Here is a 23,591-nt window from a genome sequence, read left to right on the forward strand (position 1 = left end):
CTCCCATCATCAACCCTTCTGCTTCCAATAGTCATCAAGCACTGGGGAAGTTTCGGTATGGTGGGCTCTAAAATCTTACAAAACTATGGGGGGGGGGGATGGGGCTTCAAGAACAAGAATGTAAGCTTACAAACATAGTTATGTACAGTGCCTTGTAAGGAACTTGTGTAAGAGAAGAACCCTTAAGCTTAAATTTCATTAACTTCATGGGAAATCAGCTTCCACCAAACGTGTCTGAATATGTCTAAGCTTCAATTATAGACATAGTCAAGTTATTTCCCATGGGCCTCTGGAGCCTCAAGCTAAACAGAGGCTGTGGTTGGTTCCTGTGTAAGAGAGCCTGGACTTTCACGGTTGGAAAGGCATGTCTACTCCAAACCTGGTAATGGGGGAAGGGTGCTGGCTCCTTGTGTCACATCCTGGAAGGTAAGCTTTGACCAAACGGAAGGCACTTGGTTACTCATCTTTGGGCTTGATTTCCTCAGTGAGTTAAAATTCCTTCAGAAATCTTTTGCCTTAGGCATATGTAAATATGGAAAAAAACCAACATAGTTATTTGTGTTTCATTATTCAAGAACAAGATTTAACTAATCAACTTTAATAGTAATACCTAGAAAGCTAAAACTGCTTTTACACATAACTGTAAAAATACAATAATTTAGAAACAAAACAACTATAAGTGCTTGTTAAACAAAGCAGACAACTTAATGGGGTAACATTTTAAGCTCCTGTGTAGGTTTTTCTGAAGTCATATTTTTCTTTAATTTAAAATTATTTACTTTTGGATAAAGATAGAAACCGAGAGGGAAGGGGGAGGTAGGGAGGGAGAAAGTGAGGCACCTCTGTACTGTTTCACCATCCCCCACCCCTCCCAGCAGGTTGGGGGCGGGGGGGTGTGTTGAACTCGGGTACTTGTGCATGGTAAGGTGAGCTCAACTAGGGGCACCACCACCTGGCCCCAGGATGTCTTTAGAATCATTCCAAGATGGACAAAGCTGGCATGGCCACTGGACATTTTCCTATAGATCAGTCTGACCACACCCTCCAAGGTGACATACAGCGAAGGGTTTTTCTGCAGTAAAGTGGGGACAATCGAAGAACAAGAGCATTTCATTATGTACTCCTGGGTATTATGTCTTGAATATACAAAAATGGATAGAGCAGATCACGTTGTCAAGGAAGCACCACCAAGAACTGAATCAGAGAAAGAGTATTCTCAAAGCGATTTAGAGGCGGAGGTGTGACCAGGAGTCACTGGAAAGGATTTTCTGGGCTGGGTTCGAGGTTCGGATACCCGCTGAGTCCTCGGCAGCGATGTGGCATTGCAGCATAAGACGTAAGAGTTCATCGCCGCGTACAAAATGCGGTGGAGCCTCCCTTATCGCCCCCGTGATCCCTCCCAGGCCCCGCCCACGCAGCACAGCGGCTGCGTGGTGAGACAACCCCCACCCCACGTGATCTCCGTCACTGCGTCCGCGAAGCCTAAGCTGCCATCATAAGTCCTGGCAGCCGGGCCCAGTCCTGCATCCCTCCTCAGCATCCTCTGGGCAGCCGTGACAGGTTGTTGGTGTGCTATCTCGATTCCATCTGGTTGGGAAAGTCTTTGGCCTGCGAGAGCAAGAGCGGAAGAGGGACTGTGGACGCACCGACTCCGCAGCGGACACAGTCCCGGTGACGGTGTGGTAGGGGGCGGTGCGTAGGCCTCGCCCCGCCCCTCACAGGCCAGCGCCCGGAGCCCGCGGTACTTGCCCGTTTCCAGTATGGCCGCCCGCCGTGCTTGACCCGCGGCCTCTCGGCTCCGACTCCTTGCCAGGAGATGCCGAGGCAGTGACTGACACTCGCTCACACGCACGCACGGACCGAGACCGGACACACGCCGGGAGCCCGAGCTCTGGGCCCCGAACTGCTCTCATCCCCGGCTCCGCGGCCAGAGATCGGACCACGGCTCCCGCGCCGCCTCCGCCGCCGCCGCCTCGCCGAGAAGGGCCGCGCCGGACCTGGAGCGCGGCGGCCCTCGGCCGGGAGCGATGGGAAAGCAGACGGCAGGGGGAACAGCAGGAGCCGCCGCCGCCTCCACGTCCGCCGGGGCCGGTCTGGAGTCCGCGGCCGGCTGCGGCGGGGGCCCACGGAGCGCGGCCGCCGGTCTCCTGGGAGCCCTGCACCTGGTGATGACCCTCGTCGTGGCGGCGGCGCGGGCCGAGAAGGAAGGTGGGTGTCAGCCGGCCGGCGTCGCCCAGGCCCGGCCCCGCGGCTGTCACCGCACCCGCGCGGAGGCCACGGCCGGGCTGGAAGGGCCTGGGCGCGGGCTCGGGGCGGCGCGAAGTTGCGAGTCCAGTCCCGTCCCGAGTTGGGAACTTGCAGCTCGGGGGCCAACTCGACGTTGTGGGCTCGGGAGTTCTCCGAGATTCCTTCCCCTGGCCTTGCCTCTCGTCTTCTGTCACTGCCGTTTCAAGACTTGTTGAGTTGTGGTGTGTGTATATTCTTGCCCACTTAGCCCAGTCCATACGAAGAGCGTATATGTATGTGTGTATTTTTTTTGGGGGGGGGCAGATTTTAGGGACAGTCCCCCCTCCCAATTGCGGTTTTACTAGCGGCATGCAAACAACTCGTTTTAAAATGTAGTAAAAATAGCGAGACGGGTGTAAAGGAAATAAAGAAACATAACTTTCAAAATTGCTCTTCGAATTTGTTCAGACGTTGCATCCGGAGGACGCTTGCCTCTTCATCCTCCCTCCAGTGCCGCTCTGCGGTGTTGATGGTTGTTAAGCTCGTTGCTCAAAATGCAGTAAATATTGTTCAGTTTTCAAGCTCTCATGAAAAGTGTTTACATTTGTTTTTTTTAATTTAAGGTAGCTAATTGGGTGTCATCTTTAACCTGGAAGAATTTAAAAACAAACATCAAGTTTCTACTTTGCAAACCTTTATAAAGTTAAAAGTCTCCCATGAGTATTATATCTCTGTAAAGTTACTACTTTTACAAGCTTGAAAATTATTTTGTAACTTAGAAGACGTAAGTCTATGATTTTCTTGGTACCACCTGTTTCTGAGTCTAGGGAAATGAGTAGTTAACACAGACTTTCTTCATTAATCACCAAAAAGTGAATGGCTTTTAAAAGCGGAGCAAAAACATGTTTCGTTTCCTTTACATGTTTAACTGCTATTAAAAGAAAATTTCTTGCTACAGTAACTTTAGTGTTAATTTTTTAAATAGCAAATAACTTTAAAAGAAACAACTAGTGATTTAATAATGATTAACAAGGTTGAGGATAAGAGGGGTACAGTTCCATACAATTCCCACCAACAGAGTTCCAACTCTCCTCCCCTCCATTTGGGTTGATTTTCTACTTTATGACTAATAATTTTTTTTTTGTTAGTGAAGGTAACAAAATACAAATCAAATTAGTGTTAAATAAAGTGCAAACTGTGCTTTAGTTTTTTTTTTTTTTCTTTCAAAACATAGTCCTCATTAACTAAGAACCTTTAATCTGGACTGGATTTGGTGTATTGCACCAAAGTAAAGGACTCTGTGTTGGGTGTGTGGGGAGTGTTAAAGTCCTGGAACATGATGGCAGAGGAGGACCTAGGGTGGGGGGTTAGATTGTTATGTGGAAAATTGAGAAATCTTACACATGTACAGACTAGTGTATTTTACTGTCGACTGTAAACCATTAATCCCCCCCATAAAGAAAAAGAAACTTTAATCTGGGAGAAATCATTTTACAGAGAATTATTTATAGAAATCATCAGTTGACAACAGTATTTTCAGAATATTGCTGCTTTAAGAATAATGAGGTCTGGGGTTGTCAGAGTTGATCGCTGGTTACAGGTGTGCAGTTAGGTGATTGTTCTTAATGCACGTCCATGGTGCCCAGCAGGGTCTGGCATGTAGCTGGTGTCCAGCAAGCTTAAAATAGTACAGTAGTGGGCATGTTTCCTTGTGCTTAAAGTAGCCCTTGGCAGGTATTGAGCTTTGCACAGTGCCAGACATACAGTAGACACTTAACATTTGATTGTCTTCATGGGCCAGTAGTACAGGGAAATAAAATGATTGAGTCTAGTGCTATGCTTCTGGTAATTTTTCCAAAAGTTGTTTATGTACAAGTTCTATTAAGTAAACAGTCCCCTTATTTGAGCAATGCCAGTGTAGGTTATATTTGCTAATTTTCCATTTGTAGCATTAGTAGGCTTAGTGCACTTCTTTAGTACCGTGTGGGGAGTGTAGATTTGTGAAAAGATGTGGTTGAACCAGGTAGTGGACCTGGAGTCTTCTGTCACCCATGTCTCATTTGTAGGGACAGTTTGAATGTACTAAGTAATTTCACAAGATATCCAGGGTATCTTAAACCAATTGTATATTAATAGAAAAAGAAAGATGTTGATGGTGATTATACTAATATAGAACATAGGCCTCTTATCTTAAATGGATCTTGTTATCAAATGTTCTGGAAGTTTTTTACAAAAATGGTCTGGTCTATGCGGTGCAGGTTATTGAATCTGAGACTGCTTGAATGCCAGTCCCCAGTGCTACCACTGCATTATCTCTGGCCTGCTTTTAATCTCTTTCCTGATCAAATTCTAGTATTATTTTTGCTTGAGTGAGTAGGAGAAATAAGATTAATTTTCTTACATGAATGTGACCCCATCAGTTTGGCATCTATTAGGAGTACAAACAGAACATTTGGGGGCCAGGTGGGTGCACCAGGCGGCACCTGGACCACCGTTGTGGAGCCGGCTGGTCGATCCAAACTCCCTTAGGACTTAGTCTCTGGCGGACTGGTTAAGCACACATAATACAGTGCACAGGGACCCACAAAAGGAAAAATTTCCCCTAAAAGTAGCCTGTTGCTTTTTTCTTTTCCCATTAGCAAGTGTGGGCAGATTTCTGAAGAACTGAGTTCAGTGTGTGATAAATACTCTTGGTGTACATTTACTAAAATATACTACTAAGTCCCATGTTCAGGGAAGTAATTACAGAAGCCAGACCTTCCATCTTCTGCATCCCACAATGACCCTGGGTCCATACTCCCAGAGGGATAAAGAATAAGAAAGCTATCAGGAAAGGGGATGGGATATGGAGATCTGGTGGTGGGAATTGTGCGGAGTTGTACCCCTCTTATCCTATGTTAATGTCTCCTTTTTTAAATAAATAAAAAAATATACTAAGTATAGACTAGTCTAATTTTTTAAGGTTTTGTATTTTTTTAGTAAAGTTTTCTTAAATACTTATTCAATAAGAGAGAGAGAGAGAAATTGAGAGGGAAGAGGGAAGCAGAAAGGGAGAGAGACACCTGTAGCGCTGCTTCACCGATCATGAAGCTTTCCCCATGCAGGTGGCACTGGGTCCTTGAACTTGGTAATGTGTTCTCAAACCAGTGCACCACCACCTGGCCCCAAAGTTTCCTGATTTACCTTCATTTTAATGATGAATCTGCTTATTTTGTGGTTTTTATTTTCTCCCATCTCAGCAGAATTTCACTAGAAAATCTTTGAAACAAAATAAAATTCATTGTCTACTGAGGAAATCTGATTACCTAATGCAAATTTTCATGTTTGGACTCAATGCTAATTTTCTTAAGTGAGAAGTATGAGCTATTTTTTGTCTTAATAGTCTGTGTGTCTATACATTCTTTTATCTTAACATCCATCTTAACTGATCTGTGGATGTGTGTTATCACTAGTCCAGAGAAAAGAGACCTTTGAGAATGTTGTATCTGCTCTACAGCTTGCGAGAACTTTAAAAAAAACTGCCACAGGTAGAAGTTACTATAATTACCACAAATAACTCATTTGTTTTGATGTCAACAGTCTTCTTGAAGCTAAGATCTAAATATTCAGAATGAAAGTAGTTGTGTGTATAGTGAAACTATTCAACTATGTAGTGGAAACTTCTGTATTAAATGTATTGTTTATGGGCCGGGGTAGATAGCATAATGGCTTTGCAAAGAGACTCTCATGCCCAAGGCTCCAAAGTCTCAGGTTCAATCCCCCACACCATTGTAAGCCAGAACTGAGCAGTGCTCTGGTAAAATAAATAAATAAATAAAAATATATGTAGTTTTTAATAGTACTTTGATTTTATTTATATTTATTTTTTTCTATTTATGAGAATTAATGGTTTACAGTACAGTGGTTGACACATGGGTACAATTTCTCATCTTGCCATGATAGGTGTCTGCAAAACACTCTCACAAGTAATTTGATTTTTTATGTCATGTTACATAGTTTCATTGAGAAATGAGTTTTGGGGAAGCCTGGTTTTGTAATTTATTATAAATAAAAAGCTATATTGTATGTGTCTACAAAATATAAACTTTGATACATTTTTTAGGAATATGATTATGATTATTATTATTTTTAAAATTTATTTCTTTATTGGGGAGGAATATGATTATTTTAGTCATAATTAAAATTTCAGTATCACATATGTTATCACTAATTGGCTATTAATGACAGGACAAAATTTGACATTTTTTACTGGATTTAGAATTTGTTTGCCAGATACCTGAGTTTCATGTACAAATAAAAGTTTTAGGGGGGCCAGGCAGTGGTGCATCTGGTTGAGCACACACATTACAGTACACAAGGACCTGGGTTCAGGCCGCTGGTTCCCGCCTGCAGAGGAAAAGCTTCTCTAGCAGTGAGGCAGGGCTACAGGTGTTTTTTTCCCCCTCTCTCTCTTTCTTCCTTTTTTCCTTTTTTTTTTTTTTTTAATTATCTTTATTTATTGGATAGAGACGGCCAGAAATCAAGAGGGATGGGGTAGGGGGGAATAAAGAGGAAGAGAGACAGAAACACCTACAACACTGCTTCAGTCGCAAAGCTTTCCCTGTGCAGGTGGGGACTGAAGGCTCAAACCCAGGTCCTTGTGTACTGTAACAGTGTGCTCAATCAGGTGCGCCACCACCTGGCTCCGAGGTGTGCCTCTCTTTCCACCTTCCCTCTCAATTTCTCTCTGTCTCCAATAATAAATAAATAAAGCTCAAAATTAAAAAATCAAATGTTTGTCTTAGGTTGTTTTTGTGAAAGAGGGTAAGAAAGTATTTTATCTAGAAAGCATATGAAGAAAGCACTTAGGAATTAAAGAAGAAATGTGATAAAAACAAAACACTGATTTTATTAGGGTGTCTTAGTAGAATTGATTAGGATGAGACTTTACTTTTTTCAAATCATTATCATCACTTTATTTATAATATTTTATTTATTTACTTTGTATTTCTTTGTTGGGGGATTGATAGTTTACAGTCGACAATAAAATACAGCAATTTGTACATTTGTACGATTTCTCAGTTTTCCACATTTCCATTCAACTTCCTGTAGGTCCTCCTCTGCCATCTTGTTCCAGGACCTGAACTCTACCCCCTAGCAGAGTCTTTTACTTTGGTGCAACACACCATATCATCACTTCATAATTTTAAAATACGATTTTATTAAGAAGAAGGTATTTCAGGTATTGGAGTCATAGCTCACCTGGTAAGGTGTGTGCCTGCCTTGTCACTGGCTTGGCTCATGGTCCAGCCCAGGCACAACACAGGAACTGTGGCAACACAGTTACTTTTTGTGCTGTGGTAGCTCTACCTCTTTGAAAATGTGACCTAGGAGTGATAAAATCACCTGGGCTCTGGCTCTGCAAAACAACAACAGCAAAAATAAACTTTTAGTACTTTATTATTTTTTGAATTTATTTTTTAATTGTTGTAGTTGTTGTTATTGATGTCGTTGTTTTTGGATAGGACAGAGAAATGGAGAGAGGAGGGGAAGACAGAGGGGGAGAGAAAGACAGACACCTGCAGACCTGCTTCACCACCTGTGAAGCGACTCCCCCGCAGGTGTGGAGCCAGGGGCTGGAGCCGGGGGCTGGAACCTGGGGCTGGAACCGGGATTCTTCTTCGGATCCTTGCGCTTTGTGCCACGTGCGCTTAACCCGCTGTGCTACCGCCCGACTTCCTTGAATTTATTTATTTATTAATGAGAAAGCTAGGAGGAGAGAGAAAGAACCAGACATCGCTTAGGTCCATGTGCTGCTGGGGATTGAACTCGGGACCTCATGCTTGAGAATCCAGTGCTTTATCCACTGCACCACCTCCCGGACCACAACTTTTAGTGGGAGTGTGTAACATAGGGCATATTTAGTTGAATGCTATTTCATTCATATTGCTTATTAATGACCTATTGTTGCTTATTTTTACAAAACCAAACAACTGTTTAGTACTGCCAGGAGCATTCATTGTTGGAGTCTTATAATTAGAAAATTTGTGTTCTCTTTCTTGCTTATGACTATTTTTTCCTCATCCTTTTAGTAGGTTTCCATAGACACCTGCCCAAAAGATTAGCTGTGGGGACAACGTATAAAATCATCTATCACAGGGGAGTCGGGCGTTAGTGCAGCTGGTTAAGCGCATGTGGCGCAAAGCACAAGAACCGGCATACGGATCCGGGTTCAAGCCTCCGGCTCCCCACCTGCAGGGGAGTCGCTTCACAAGCGGTGAAGCAGGTCTGCAGGTGTCTTTCTCTCCCTGTCTCTGTCGTTCTCTCCTCTCTCTATTTCTCTTTGTCCTATCCAACAACGAAGACAACAATAAAACAACAAGGGCAACAAAAGGAAATAAATAAGTATTAAAAAAAAAAAGCATCTATCATGTTATTGTCTGGAGTAGCAACAGACCAGACTACTTTTGGGGGAAATTTAATCCAGTGTTGGGTGCTTGATATTTTAGAAATTCTCATTTATTTACCAAGGCTTGAGATTTCTAATTGGCCTTGCCAGACTTGAAAGGCCTTTTTTTCATATGGCTGGGGTTTTCTTTACTGCCTGCTGTAAGTAGCATCCAACACTGTTGAAAGCTGCATCTTGGTGGTGGTGTACCTGGTTGAGCACACATGCTACAGTGTGCAAGGACCTGGGTTCAAGCCCCTGGTTCCCACCTGCAGGGGCAAAGCTTAATGAGTGGTGAAGTTAGGCTGCAGGTGTCTCTTTCCCTATCTCATCCTCCCCTCTCAATTTCTCAGTCTTTATCCAATAACAAATAAATGATAATTTTTTAAAATTTTATTTATTTATTCCCTTTTGTTGCCCTTGTTTTATTGTTGTAGTTGTTGTTGGATAGGACAGAGAGAAATGGAGAAAGGAGGGGAAGACGGGGGAGAGAAAGACACCTGCAGACCTGCTTCACCGCCTGTGAAGGGACTCCCCTGCAGGTGGGGAGCCAGGGCTCGAACCGGTATCCTTGCGCGGGTCCTTGCGCTTTGCGCCACGTGCGCTTAACCCGCTGCACTACAGCCCGACTCCCAAAAATGGTAATTTTTTGAAAGCTGCATCTTGGAACTTTTCTTGCTGGATTTCTCTTACTTTGCACTGCTTGATTATCTTGCCTCCAGCTGCCATTAAATGTCTTCCTTCATTTGCATGCCGGCCATGCGCGCATATTACCCTTGTCTGGAGCAGAATTGTTTCCCACCACCTCTACTTTCCCAGTTTTTAATGGCACATTTATTCTCTTGGTCACATTGTTCTATTTTTGACTTATTACCAGGTGTCACTAGTTCCTGTTGACTCTCTTGGTCAGCTCTTCCACAGCTCCTGAGCTCCTGCCGCTCGCCTGGGGCACTGCAGTTGACTCACAGCCCCCAGCTTGTTCATTTCTTTTTCTTTTTTTCTGGGCTCGGTGCCTGCACCATGAATCCACCGTTCCTGGAGGCCATTTTTTTCCCCCTTTTGTTGCCCTTGTTGTAGCCTCCTTGTGGCTATTATTATTACCATTGTTGATGTTGTTCGTTGTTGGATAGGACAGAGAGAAATGGAGAGAGGAGGGGAAGACAGAGGGGGAGAGAAAGATAGACACCTGCAGACCTGCTTCACCACCTGTGAAGCGACTCCCCTGCAGGTAGGGAGCTGGGGGCTTGAACCGGGAACCTTATACCCGTCCTTGAGCTTTGCGCCACGTGCGCTTAACCCACTGCGCCACCGCCCGACCCCTCCAGCATGTTCATTTCTGTTTACTCTTGTTCTCTCTCGCTAAACTTGTATTGTCTTTGCTGCTCTTTAGTCATTCATTTTTGATGCCTAATTGTGTATTGCCTTGTTTAGCTACTTAAATTTTTATTTATGCAGAATGGAATTTCTGTAGGGTAGAACCTCTGCCAACATTTGTAGTAGGTACTGATAATCAGGTTTTATTTTATTTTATTTTTTCCCTCCTCACAGGACAGCTCAGCTCTGGTTTATGGGTGATGTAAGGGGAGTAAGAGGGTGAGTGATGGGAGGGAGGGAATCTCTGAGCTTCAGGCCTGAAAACTTTTTTGCATAACGTATCTTCAGGCCTTGCCCTGGCATTCAGCTTAAAATGAAGGTTTCTGTAAAAATCTTACCTCCTCCCTTCTCAAACCTAAGACCTTTGTTGAAAATCAAGAGTTCAAGTAAAACTCATATGTAGATATTTAGAATTAATTAGGAATTCTGCTGTAATAAGTCATAGGTGACAGGACACAGAGGGAGAGAGGGAAACAGCACTGCACTGAAGCTTCCACAGGTGGCCTGGCTTGAACCTGGGTCTCAACAGGACAATGCTGTCTCACTGTGCAGGCTAGTCTTGCCCATCCTTTCCATGTTTTTCTGTCCTTTATAACTAAAATGAGTAAGGGACTGGGGAGACAGCATAATGGCTATGTAAATGACTTGTCTAAGGCACCAAAGGTACCTACCTGTTCAGTACCCAGCACCACCATAAACCAGAGCTGAGTAGTGCTCTAGCAAATAAAATAAATAAATAAATACACTAAAGTGAGTATTATACACTTATCTGAACCATCATTTTTATAAGTTTTGGATATTAAGATTTCAGATCTTTATAAAACCCCAGTTACTAGGTCATAGAACAGGCACAGAGAAATTTAGTAATATTTTCAAGGTACGGAGCTGGCTGGGCCAGGATTCCATCTCAAGCTCTCTGTTTCTTTGCGCCAGGCTATAAAATCTTGAATGATAAATTAATATGGTAGATATTTTTTGTCATATTGTATACCAGCTGGAAAAAGAACAGATCTCCCAGTCATGCAAAAACAAAGTATTAAATATTCAAATGAATTGTGCTTTTTAAAATAATAGCCCTAAACATTCATAGCACTTTTTACTAACGTGTTAATCATTAAAATGTTCCCAGACTGTTCTTTTTTTTTTTTTAATGTATTTATTTATACAATGGAAACACTGATAAGACCATAGGATAAGAGGGGTACAATTCCCACCACCAGAGCTCCATATCCCCTCCCGTCCCGATAGCTTTCCTATTCTTTAACCCTGTGGGAGTATGGACCCAAGGTCATTATGGGATGCAGAAGGTGGAAGGTCTGGCTTCTGTAATTGCTTCCCTGCTGAACATGGGTGTTAACAGGTCGATCCATACTCCCACCCAGGCCATTTTTGATCATGCCTGTTCTTAAATGAATATCTAGGATTTTGGTCTATACTCCCAGAGGAATGAAAAATAGGGAAGTTTCCAGTGGAAGGGATGGTACATGTCACTCGTGGTGGAAACTGTATGGAATTATACCCTTGCTATCTTATAATCCTGTCAGTTATTATTAGGTCACTAATAAAGAAATTAAAACAAGACAGTGTAGATTAATCAGTAATTCCACTTCTAGGGATTTACTCTGACATGTTACAATGTATGAAAAATAAACTTAACAAAAATTTCCATCGAAATATTAGTAATAATACTGAAAAAGTGGAAGTATTCTAAAAACCCAACAATGCAAAGATTGGTTGATTATATTATGATAGCTATGTGATAAAAAATAATGCCCTGCAATTAACCCTTTGGTGGCAATATATTTATTGACACAGAAAGATATTTTTAATAAAATGTTAATACTAAAAATATAAGTGAGAAACAGAAAACTATTAGTTTAGACATGTGGAATACGCTCAGAAACTTGCCCTAGGTTAAAAAGAACTAGAGATAATCCACTGGTTGATAGTGGCTTCAGCTTTTGACAGTGGGGAAAACTCAGTCTTCAATTGAGACTTAGGAGCTCCACAAGTTTATTTCTGGTGCTTTGTTTTTACAAAGATGTTTTTGATTTAGCTAATCATTAATTTCATCTGTAGCACTAGATCAGTTTTTCTTTGATCCCTATGTGATTGCTTTCAAACCATAGATTGAAGATTTTTATGAAATAACTCTGCTTGATTCATTTTGTTACATAAATAGCACTTAAAGGTATGAAAACTGCCAAAGAGATTTCTTGACCTTGCTTTTCATGATAGAATGTCAGGTTTTTTGGGGGTTATTTTAAAATTTATTTCTATATAATTATGACAAAAGTATTGCCATCTCAACTGTTCTTAATTGTAAAAAATAGTGCTAACTTGATTCATATTGTTGTATAGTGCTACTCAGGTCTTTTCATCTAATTTAACTAAAATATGGTGACCATTCAACAACTTCCCATTCTCTTTGCCTCAGCTCCTGACAGCCTTATTCTGTTTTTAAGAATTTTGCCTACTTTAGATACCTCATAAATAGCATCATCAAGATTTCTGTTTCTGTGACTGACATATTTCATGTAGTTTAATGGTTTATTATGTTGTAGCATGTGACAGGATTTCTTTACTTTTAGAGACTGAATAACATTCTACTTACATGTATGTTTTATTTATACATTTTGTATGTCTACTCATCAGTGGACATTTGGATTGCTTTTTAATTTTTATTGTGAATACTACTACTGTGAAAAGGGGTGTGCAAGTGTCTTGTTAATTATGTTTTTAATTCTTTTGGTTATGTACCTAGGAGTCAGATTGCTGAATTATGTAGAAGTTGTATTTTTTAATTTTTCCAGCACTTGCTTTACTGTTTTATATAGTAGCTGCACTATTTTATAGTCCCACCAATAGTGCATGAGGGTTATTTCTATATATTCTTGCAACATGTTACTTGTTACTTCAGTCTCCCCTCCCTTCCCCTCCTCTCCTCTCCCCTCCCCTCCTCTCCCCACCTCTCCTCTCCTTTTAAAAAAATATTTATTCCTTTTTATTGTCCTTGTTGTTTTATTGTTGTTGTAGTTATTGTTGTTGTTGATGTCATTGTTGTTGGACAGGACAGAGAAAAATGGAGAGGGGAGGGGAAGACAGAGAGGGGGAGAGAGAGACACCTGCAGACCTGCTTCACTGCCTGTGAAGCGACTCCCCTGCAGGTGGGGAGCCGGGGCTCGAACCAGGATCCTTACGTCATCTTTTTCTTTCTTTCTTTCTTAGAAAGGCAGAGAGTGAAAAGGGACAGAGTACTGAAGCTCCCTTCAGTATGATTGGGGCTGGACTAGAGCCTGGGTTATATGCCAAAGCAGCGTACTATCCAAATGAACTAAAACTTTACTGCCCTTACTTTCTTTTTAAAAAACATTATAGTGCTTATCCTAACGAATGTGAGATGATCTCACTGTTCTTTTGATTTGCATTCCTCTAAAATTCAGTGATGTTGAGAAGAATGTGTGAAAGAGTGAGCCAGAGAGCCAAAGCATTACTTGGGCACATATGCTGGGGAATGAACTTAACCTCATACTTGAAAGTCCAACACTTTACCTACCCTGTGCCATTTGCTGGGCCCAGTGCACAGAAGTTTTTAAGACTGAGGCAGTATCATTTATCTTTTTTTATGGTTCTGCCTTTGATGTTGTATCCAAGAATACACTGCCAAATCTGCTGTCATGAAGATTTGCCCATGTGTTCTTCTGGGAGTCTTACAGTTTTGGGTCTTGTATTTTTTGGGTCTTGCATTTTGTTCTTTAGTTCATTTGAGTTAATAATTTTTGTGTATGTCGTTAAGGGTCTAGATTTATTCCTTTTAATTCAGTTTTCCCATCCTGTTTATTGAGGTGACTCTTCCTTCCCTGTTGAATTGTCTTAGAACCCTTGTATGAAGATCATGTGGCCATATATGTAAGCTTAATTTAAGGCTCTTAGTTTTTTTTAGAAATTTAAAAAGTTTTTCTAACATTATTATTTTTAACTTTATTTTTATTTATTTTATTTTACTTGATAGGACAGAGAATTAAGAGGGAAGGGGAAATCTGGCCATCGGGCAGGTGGCTCCTGGTGCTGTGTTTAAAAAGTGAAATATTTTGTGACTATTTTCTAAATAAGTTATGACTCCCAAATGATATATCAAGGGCCGGGTGGTGGTTCACCTGCTTGATTCCAAGCACATGCTATAAAGTACAAGGACCTGAGTTCAAGTCTCTGGCTTCCACCTTCAGGTGGGAAGCTTTTACACATGGTAAAGCAATGCTGCACATCTGTGTTTCTCCCTCTGTCACCCCACTTCCCTCTCAATTTCTCTCTGCCTCTACCCAAATAAAAAGATATATTTAAAAAATGATATGGCAGTCTGTTTTACTGTATTACATTTGGATCAAAGCATACACTAATTAAAAGTCTCTTTAGTAACATTTGAGAAAGAGCCTAAGCCAACTCTACTGATAAAAATTAATAGTGCTCATGGTATGTTATAAATATAACTTGGATTTTCTTTTTTAGGATTGACTAAATTGGAAGCAGAAGATTTTTTTAGAGATTTATGTTAGAAAGGGACTCTGTAAAGCTTAGCTGTATTTATTTTAAAGGTTTATTTATTAATCAGAACATCATTCTCACTTGTATGGTTCCTGGGTTGGAACTTGGGCTTAAAAGTCCTGCATATAAGTCTGTGCCACCTCCCAGCTCTCAGTTAATCATGCTTATAAAGAACATAGAAGTAGTTTATCATTTCCAGAGTTATTTGGTAGGGTCATGACAAGAGAGGACAATACATTTTTCATTTTTCAAATAAGACCCCCCCTTTTGTAAAAATATTTATTTTCCCTTTTGTTGCCCTTGTTGATTTTTATGGTTGTAGTTGTTGTTATTGATGTTGTCGTTGTTTGATAGGACAGAGAGAAATGGAAAGGGAAAGACAGAGGGAGAAAGACAGACACCTGCAGACCTGCTTCACTGCTTGTGAAGGGACCCCCCTTGCAGGTGGAGAGCTGGGGGCTTGAACCAGGATCTTTATGCTGGTCTTTGCGCTTTGTGCTGGTCTTTGCGCTTCGTGCCACATGCGCTTAACCTGCTGCACTACCGCCCAACTCCCTCCTTTTTATTTTTTTTTAAATGCCTCTGTGAATTGCTGACTTGGTCTCATGTAAACGATGGTTGCTTCATCTCCCTCCCTCTACCCCCACACCCCATGTAGTCCCAGGGAATAAGAACCTTGACCTCATACATGTACATTAGCACTGAGTGACCTTCTGGGTTCAATTTCCCATTAGGTTTTTGAGATGGGGGTAGTTGGTGGGTGGGATGGAGAGGTGTACACAAAGAGAGCAGAGACACCACACCACAGCCCCCCCATTACCTGTGGAGGTTTCCCTACCTCTTGGCCCCTGAAGTATTGCTTCTTGATTTGCAAATGAAGGACAAAATAGTACTCACTACCAAGAGATAGCAGTAGTTTTTTTGTTTAGGTTTAGTGCAGCAGTAGAGGTTTCAGATGTAGGTAGGCTATTTAATACTTAGAAGTTTGCCTTATTGTACTAAAGACTTCTTTTGGTTTTGCTGAATGTGAAAATAGGCTACTGAAAATAGTGTTGAAGAGTGATTCAAGAGGGAAGAGGTAAGCTAGGAATTAGATTTACTTTTATTGGAATCCTAGCAATTCTTATAAATATAAAATAGTTTCTGTTGTAATGTAGTAATGTCAGTTCCTTCTTGACTTAGGGTTTGTTTACATTTGTGTAGAAACATGAACTTCTGGAGGTTGTGGACTATATCATGTACTTTCTGGACTTAGCATTTTGTAGGAGAAGCAAGATGAACTAGAATGAATAAAACTACTTCTGAAATATTTATCCAGGTATGATTTTCACCTTCTCAGGAATATATTATATAAGCAATGCTTACCTATAATTGTAATGCCTGTAATTACTTCATGGCTAATATAGTAAACAAATACTGTGCTAATTGCCTTATATGTCTTACCTCATTACATTAACCAGAAGTGGGAGGACAGTGCTTCTTTTTTATTTATTAATAATCTTAATGATCTTTTTAAATTTTTTATTTATAAAAAGGAAACATTGACAAAACCATAGGATAAGAGGGGTACAGCTCCACACAGTTCCCACTACCAGATCTCCATATCCCATTTTCTCCCCTGATAGCTTTCCTGTTCTTTATCCCTCTGGGAGCATGGACCCAGGGTCATTGTGGGTTGCAGAAGGTGGAAGGTCTGGCTTCTGTAATTGCTTCCCTGCTGAACATGGGCGTTGACTGGTCGAACCATACTCCCAGCCTGCCTCTCTCTTTCCCTAGTAGGGTGGGGCTCTGGGGGAATTGGAGCTCCAGGACACATTGGTGAGGTCATCTGTCCAGGGAAGTCTGGTCGGCATCATCTTAGCATCTTGAACCTGGTGGCTGAAAAGAGAGTTAACATACAAAGCCAAACAAATTGTTGAATAATCATGGACCTAAAGGCTGGAATAGGGCAGATGAAGAGTTGGGGGTCCTCCATTTTGTAGATAGCTAGTAGGCCTATTTTAGTTAGATTCCAAAGGGCCTGTGGCTATACTAGGTTCTTTGTTGTCCCCCCCCCCGCGCCTGAAATCTGATAAGCAGTTGAATCCAAGTTATTGTCTGGGGAGGTGATGTCATTTCTGGAAAAGGAACAGAAAGTTGGATCAGGGAAGAGAGTAGCTCTCTAATATGGGGAAGGGCTATAAATATTGTTGACTGTAAACCCCATCGATTTGATGTGGTCTGGGGTGTCGGGCTGGCTTCGCGAGAGGAGACAGATGAACAGGGACTCATGGCTGGGTTGTACGCAGTATCTCTTTATTCATGTAGAACGCAGCACAATCTAAGCCGACCTAAACTAAGCTTCTTCTTCTTCTTCTAGCGTTTGCCATTTTTCCGTAGCCAGTCAACAGCGTCAGGTTGAGCCTGATGTAAAGTTTCGAGACCTCCTTTGAATCTGGAGAGGTGGCAGTCGTTGACTATGTGGGTCATAGTCTGTCTGTAGCCGCAGGGGCAGTTCGGGTCGTCTCTTGTTCCCCAGCGATGGAACATAGCGTTGCAGCGCACTGGCCATGGCCTGTTCGATAGCGATTGAGGAGGGCCCAATCATAACGTGCTAGACTAAGCTAAAACTGATATACTTGCCAAGTAGGGTGTAAACAGGATGTGATGTAGAGAGGGTGGAGAGAAAAGTGACTGGTGAAAATCAGGGTGTGACAAGGAGAGGGAGCAGGCGAGAATTCTACCACTGAACCACCAATGCCCTGGAGGGAGGGTGGTGCTTTATGTAAATGTAAAAGTGATTTATGTAAATAGACCGCAGCTTTGAGTGGGATCAAACTAATCTCATACAGACATACTGGTGTTTAAGGGGGGGGCGGGGAGCTGGCATACTATCCAACACTGGGGCCCATATTCAGCTTAGGAGCCTGTGTGACCTCTGTATCCCTGTAGATCTGAGCTCACATTCTGTGGTCATGAGTAGGAACATTCCAAGCTGCCTCAGTTTCAGGACCCATCTTCCTCAGGATGGAACATTCTCTACCATTGTTGATCCAAGTTGAGGGCAAGGTACGATAGTGCTTCTTAACTCTCCAAATCTGTTCTTGTTTCTAGATCTTTTGTGACTGTCAGTTTTGCTGGGAATGCTTGTTTATGACAGTGTAATACATGATTTTAGTCTCTTGTAAAATGAGACATTGCAATATATTAGTAATTCTTCCTGTGTATACAACTTAGAGGTTGGCATGGGAAGACTTCTTAAAAATTTCAGGAGTTGGCACACCTGGTTAAGCGCACACACTACAGTGCACAAGGACCTAGGTTCCCCACCTGCAGGGAAAAGCTTCACGAGTGGTGAAGCAGGGCTGCAGGTATCTGTCTCTCTCTGTCTCCTCCTCCTCGATTTCTCTGCCTCTATCCAATAATAAATGAAAATATTAAAAATAAAAAAAATTCACAGAGCATTCATACTGACTATAAAAAAATGGGACAAATTATAAAATACAAATGAGTAAATAAGCATTTCTATAATCTGTCAAGAAGAATAACTGTCAGACATCAGAGCTGTGATCTCTGGTCCCTCTGTCACCTCTCATCCCTTTTTCTTTCTCATTTTCTTTTCCTGCTCACCATTAAAAAAACAGATATTGCCAAATCTCCTTTGGAGAAAACTGACTTCACCTCTCATTTCAGCAGTACTATGAGGAGTGCCTACTACTCACATTTGTTGTTACAGTACTTTTAAGTCCTTCCCACCATAATAAAAAAAAGTCACCACTAGTGACTGGTGTCTAAAAATCACTGGTGGTTCTCTTCTCTTTTTTAATCTTTAAAAAATATGTATTTGCATGAAAGAACCAGAGCATCCCTCTTGTCTAAGATGCCAGGGATCGAGCTTTAGACCTCACACTTGAGAGACCAACACTTTATCCACTGTGCCCACCTCCCAGACCACATCACTAGTGTTTGTTAACCCTGGTCACATCTTACACCACACTGGAGTTTGGTATAAGATGTATCTCAAGCTGTATATAAAATTCAAGAGGAGAAGTGTCAAATAGTGTGTAATAAGATTCATATTATTTTGGGATGTTCTGGGTGGTCTTAGGCAGCGTTCTGCTCATTTCATTGACCTAAGTCAATATGTGTGCCAGTGAGGAAAGAATTCTGGGGAACCCCCATTCTGCTATGCATCGTGAGAAGGTGGAATAGAAAGAGTGTACCATAATCTTTGTGCTGAGTTAATGAAAGAATCCATTGTCTTGCCTGGGACACGAAAAGTCTGGGGAAGTAAAAATAGTGATTTAGAATGTGCTTTGGGCTCTGGTCATCTCCATATTATGGCTGTGTGACCTTAAGTAGGTGTGATTACCTGCTTTTTGTCTCAGTTTCATTTCCTTCAGGGGGTACTAATAGCATCTCTTAACCAGTTGTTGCAAAGATTACAGGTGGTAGAGGCTGTAAAGCTCTTAGCACAGTTTGCAACAACTAAAAAAAAATATTTATGCTGTTTGGAAGGTAGTCATAGTCACCACTATACTACTGGTGCATCCATCCAGTCTTTTCTGTTGTTTGATCATTTTATGTTTGTCAGACAGACACCTGCAGCCCACCTCTCATGAAGCTTTCCCCCTGTAGGTGGGGACCAGGGTCTTGAACCTGGGTCCTTGTGCACTGTAAATGTGCCACTGCCTGGCCCCTTTGTCATTTTTTATGTATCACTTCTTCTCTGTTTCTTCCCTCCAGAGGGAGGGAGGGAGAGGGAGAGACAGAGACTATAACACTGAAGCTGCCTTCAGTGTCTTTAAGAGTCGGGCTTGAACCTGGCTCTCACACATGACAAAGCAGTGCACTATTCAAGTGTGCTATTTTGCCATCTTATGTGTTACTACACTTCTACTTTTGTTGTGATGCCTAAAAAATCATGTGCAAAGGATTATGTGTTCCCCAAGGTTTTATTTCTATGCTTCTGTTTCCCTCCCCCTTTGTTGGGGGATTAATGGTTTACAATTGACAGTAATTCAGAAGTTTGTACATGCATAAAATTTCCCAGTTTTCCATATAACAGTTCAACCCCCACTAGGTCCTCCTCTGCCATCTTGTTCCAGGACCTGAATCCCACCCTTGAGTCTTTTTTTACATTTCCTTAATGGGGGATTAATATTTTACATTCGATAGTAAATAGTTTGTACATGCATAACATTTCTCAGTTTTCCACATAACAATACAACCCCCACTAGGTCCTCTGTCATCCTTTTTGGTCCTGTACTCTCCCCCCACCCACCCCAGAGTCTTACTTTGTTGCAATACATCAACTCCAGTCCAAGTTCTGCTTTGTGTTTTCCCTTCTGATCTTTTTTTTCAGCTTCTGTCTATGAGTGATGTCATCCCATATTCATCCTTCTCTTTCTGACTTATGTCACTTAACATGATTCCTTCAAGCTCCATCCAAGATGAGGTTGAAGAAGGTGAATTCGCCACTTTTAATAGCTGAGTAGTATTCCATTGTGTATGTATACCACAGCTTTCTTAGCTATTCATCTATTGTTGCTTCCAGGTTTTGGCTATTAAAATTGTGCTGCTAAGAACATACGTGTACACAGATCTTTTTGGATGGGTGTGTTTGGTTCCTTAGGATATATCCCCAGGACAAGAATTGCAGGGTCATAGGGTAGGTAGGTCCACTTCTAGCCTTCTGAGAGTTCTCCAGACTGCTCTCTGCCAGGGGTTGTATCAACTTACATTCCCATTAGCAGTGCAGGAGGGCTCCTTTGTCCCCACAACTTCTCCAGCATTTGTTGCTGCTGTCTTTTCTGATGTATGACATTCTCACAGGGGTGAAGTGATATCTCATTGTTGTCTATAGTTACATTTCTTTGGCAATCAATGACTTAGAGAATTTTTTTTTATATGTTTGTTGGCCTTTTGGGTCTCTTATTTGGTAAATACTGTTCATGTCCTCTCTGCATTTTTGGATGTGGTCATTTGTTTTCTTGTTGTGTTGCTGAGCTCTTTATATATTTTGGTTATTAGCCTCTTGTTTGATGTATGGCATGTAAAGATCTTCATTCATTTTGTAAGAGGTCTATTTGGGTGGTGGTTTCTTTTGCTGTGCAGAAACTTTTTGGTTTGGTGTAGTCCCATTGGCTTACTTTTGTTTTAGTCTTCTTTGAAAGATGAAAGTCATCATTGAAAATGCCTATAAAATTTAGATGAAAAAGAGTTCTGCCAATGTTCTCCTCTAAGTATTTGATAGTTTCTGGTCTAACATCCAAGTACATGATCCATTTGGAATTTACTTTTGTGTTTGGTCAAATATAGTGGTTCAGTTTCATTCTTCTGCACGTTTCAACCCCATTTTCCCAACACCGTTTGTTGAAGAGACTGCTTTCACCATTTAATAGTATGGGCACCTTTGTCAAAAATTAAATGTCCATAGGTGTGGGTGCATTCTTCTGTTTTTAAAAGCAAATCTCTCATTCTTTGGAGTCTTTTAGTATCAGCTAGAGTATCTTTTCTTATTTTGTAGTTATGTTAATATCACTTAATGAATTATACACAACATTTATTTTTCATTATGATTGCATATTTATTTTCTTTTTTCATGAATATATTTATATATTTCTGGTTTAAATTTATATTATTTATATACTTCTGTGTTAAAATTATTTTAAGTACAGCATTTTATTCTTTCAAAAGCTATTTCTTGTTCTGTTTTTATCCCTATGAATCTTAAAAATCATTTTTATGAAATGTTATTAGAAGTACATTGAAATATTAAGACAGCTTAGCCATTTTGTTTTTGTCAGCCTCACTGGGTCCTCACACATGCCAGATTTCACTGTCTTGGCTTGACTTTTTTTATTACTATTATCTTTATTGCCTAGAAACATCCAGAAATCAGAGGGAAGGGGGAGATAGAGAGGGAAAGAGACAGAGACACCTGCAGCCCTGCTTCACCACTCATGAAGCTTCCCCCTGCAGATGGAGACGAGGGGCTTGAACCTGGCACATTCAACATGGTAATGTGTGAGCTTAACCAGACGCGCCACCACTTGGCCCCTTGACTTTTTTATTCATATAAAGAGAGGACAAGAATAGACAGAGGGAGCAAGAGAGGGAGCTGCTACAGTGCTGGAGCTTCCTGGTGCCATTGTAGCATGCCCCTTGTGGTGTGCCGGAGCTTGGATCTGAGCCTTGAATAACAAAGCAGAACCCTTCCCCAGTGAGCTATTTCTATGACGCCAGAAACTTAACATTTAAAAAATTTTTATTTTTAAAGATTTTGTCTATTATTGAGAAAGATAGGATAGAGGAAAAACCAGCTACCACTCTGGTACATGTGCTTCTGGGGCTTAAACTCAGGACCTCATGCTTGAGAGTTCAGTGCTCCATCCACTGAGCCATCTCCCAGACAACACTTGTTAACATCTTAATAGTGTTTTCTGATGATTTTCCTTTCTAATTTGTGTGTTCACACATAAACATGTCTTAAGTTAAACTTGTAGGGTTGGACAATAACTATTCAGTCTAATACTACCATGTGTGTTTTCATGTGTTATTGCATGAGCTAGAACTTTAAAACTGTGCTAAATAAGGGTGGTGGAAAGCAGACATCCTCACCTTTTGCTATTCCCAATAAAGGAATTCCTTATAGGGGAATTCAGAGTCATTGTATGATTGTGATAGTTGGTTGAAATTAAATGTTCTTTGTTTTATCTTTATTTATTTATTGGATAGAGACATCCAGAAATCAAGAGAGAAGGGGTGATAGAGAGAGAGACAGAGAGACACCTGCAACATTGCTTCACCATTCGCAAAGCTTCCCCCCTGCAGGTGGGCACTGGGTACTCGAACCTGGGTCCTTGCCTATTGAACATGTGCACTCAACCAGTTGTTCCACCACCTGGCCCCGTGTTCTTACTAATTACAAAATTTCTTTTATTTTAAGCTTTAGGTTTCTTTTCTCCCTAAGCCATTTTTCCCCCTTGTGATTAATAGTGGTTTACAAGATTGTACGATTACAGGATTTAGTTCCACACTGCACCATCACCAAAATTATGTGCACTCCCTCCTCTTTCATAAATTTATTTATTGAAAGGATACAGAGAACCAGAGCATCACTCTGGCACATATAAAAACATATAATTAAGCTTAGGACCACATGCTTAAGAGCCCAACACTTTACAACCATGTCCCCTTGCAGGTCACTGGAAGTTTTAGTTGTAAGAGTAGTAGGTTTAGTGCCAGCAAGATAGCTCTCCTGAGAGGATCCCAGGTTCACCTCACTGCTTTGGTGATGTGGTGTCTTTTCATCTCTTCATCTGTCTTTATAACTAACATCAGTTGGGAGTAGTCATGCACCAGGGATGGCTAAAAACAAAGCACTGGGGATGATATACTCTTTTCAACTTGAAGCTATTGATTTTTTGATTTTGGCTGTTCTGAGTTATACCACTTAGTTATCTTCATTCACTCAGCTGCTTTGGACCCTTTTAGTCAGGTAACTCATTCTCTAACTCCTCTAGAAAATGTATCCACTGACGCCCACCCAACTTGAATTGCTAGCAGCTAATGGGCCACTCACATATTTCACATTTGTACCTTTAGTTGATGTGTGCATTTTTATTGTATTCTTTTTTTTTTTTTTTAAAGATAGTGAAAGTGATCATAGCTTTCTTCAGTGCAGTGGAGGCCAGGCTGCAATCTGAGTCACACACATTGCAAAGCAGCGCAGTACCCAAGCAAGTCATTTACTGCTGGCCCCCATGCTCCTTTTTTTTTTTTTTTTAAAGTATCTCAAAAACTTGATTTGAAATATTTCAGACAAAAGGTATCATAGTAATAGCAACAACATCTAGGATTGGGTGATGACTTACCTGGTAGAATGTACATTTTATCTTGCATGAGGAAACAGTTTCAAGTCTCAGTTCCCACTTGCAGGGAGGAAAGGTCACACAAGTGGTAGAGCATTGTTGCAGATATCTTTCCTTCTTCTCTCTCCCTCTGTCTTCTAACTCTCTATCAAAATAAGAAGAAGAGG

The 23,591-nt window shown here is 41.2% G+C and overlaps 1 protein-coding gene across 3 annotated transcripts in view; it reads left to right on the plus strand.

The window, feature by feature from the left end:
- Positions 1-1,548: 1,548 nt before the first annotated feature.
- TMEM131 (transmembrane protein 131) overlaps positions 1,549-23,591 on the plus strand; it is a 161,035-nt gene continuing 138,992 nt past the window's right edge. For 2 of the 3 annotated variants that reach the window (XM_060187505.1, XM_060187506.1), the window contains exon 1: positions 1,549-2,208. In XM_060187505.1, the coding sequence (XP_060043488.1) occupies positions 2,028-2,208 (181 nt within the window). In that variant the 5' untranslated portion in view covers positions 1,549-2,027. The remainder of the gene's footprint in view (positions 2,209-23,591) is intronic. The other variant, XM_007535714.3, reaches the window with a different exon arrangement.

This window comes from Erinaceus europaeus, chromosome 3 (genome assembly GCF_950295315.1).
Source record: "Erinaceus europaeus chromosome 3, mEriEur2.1, whole genome shotgun sequence".
In the NCBI taxonomy this organism is placed as follows: Eukaryota; Metazoa; Chordata; class Mammalia; order Eulipotyphla; family Erinaceidae; genus Erinaceus; species Erinaceus europaeus.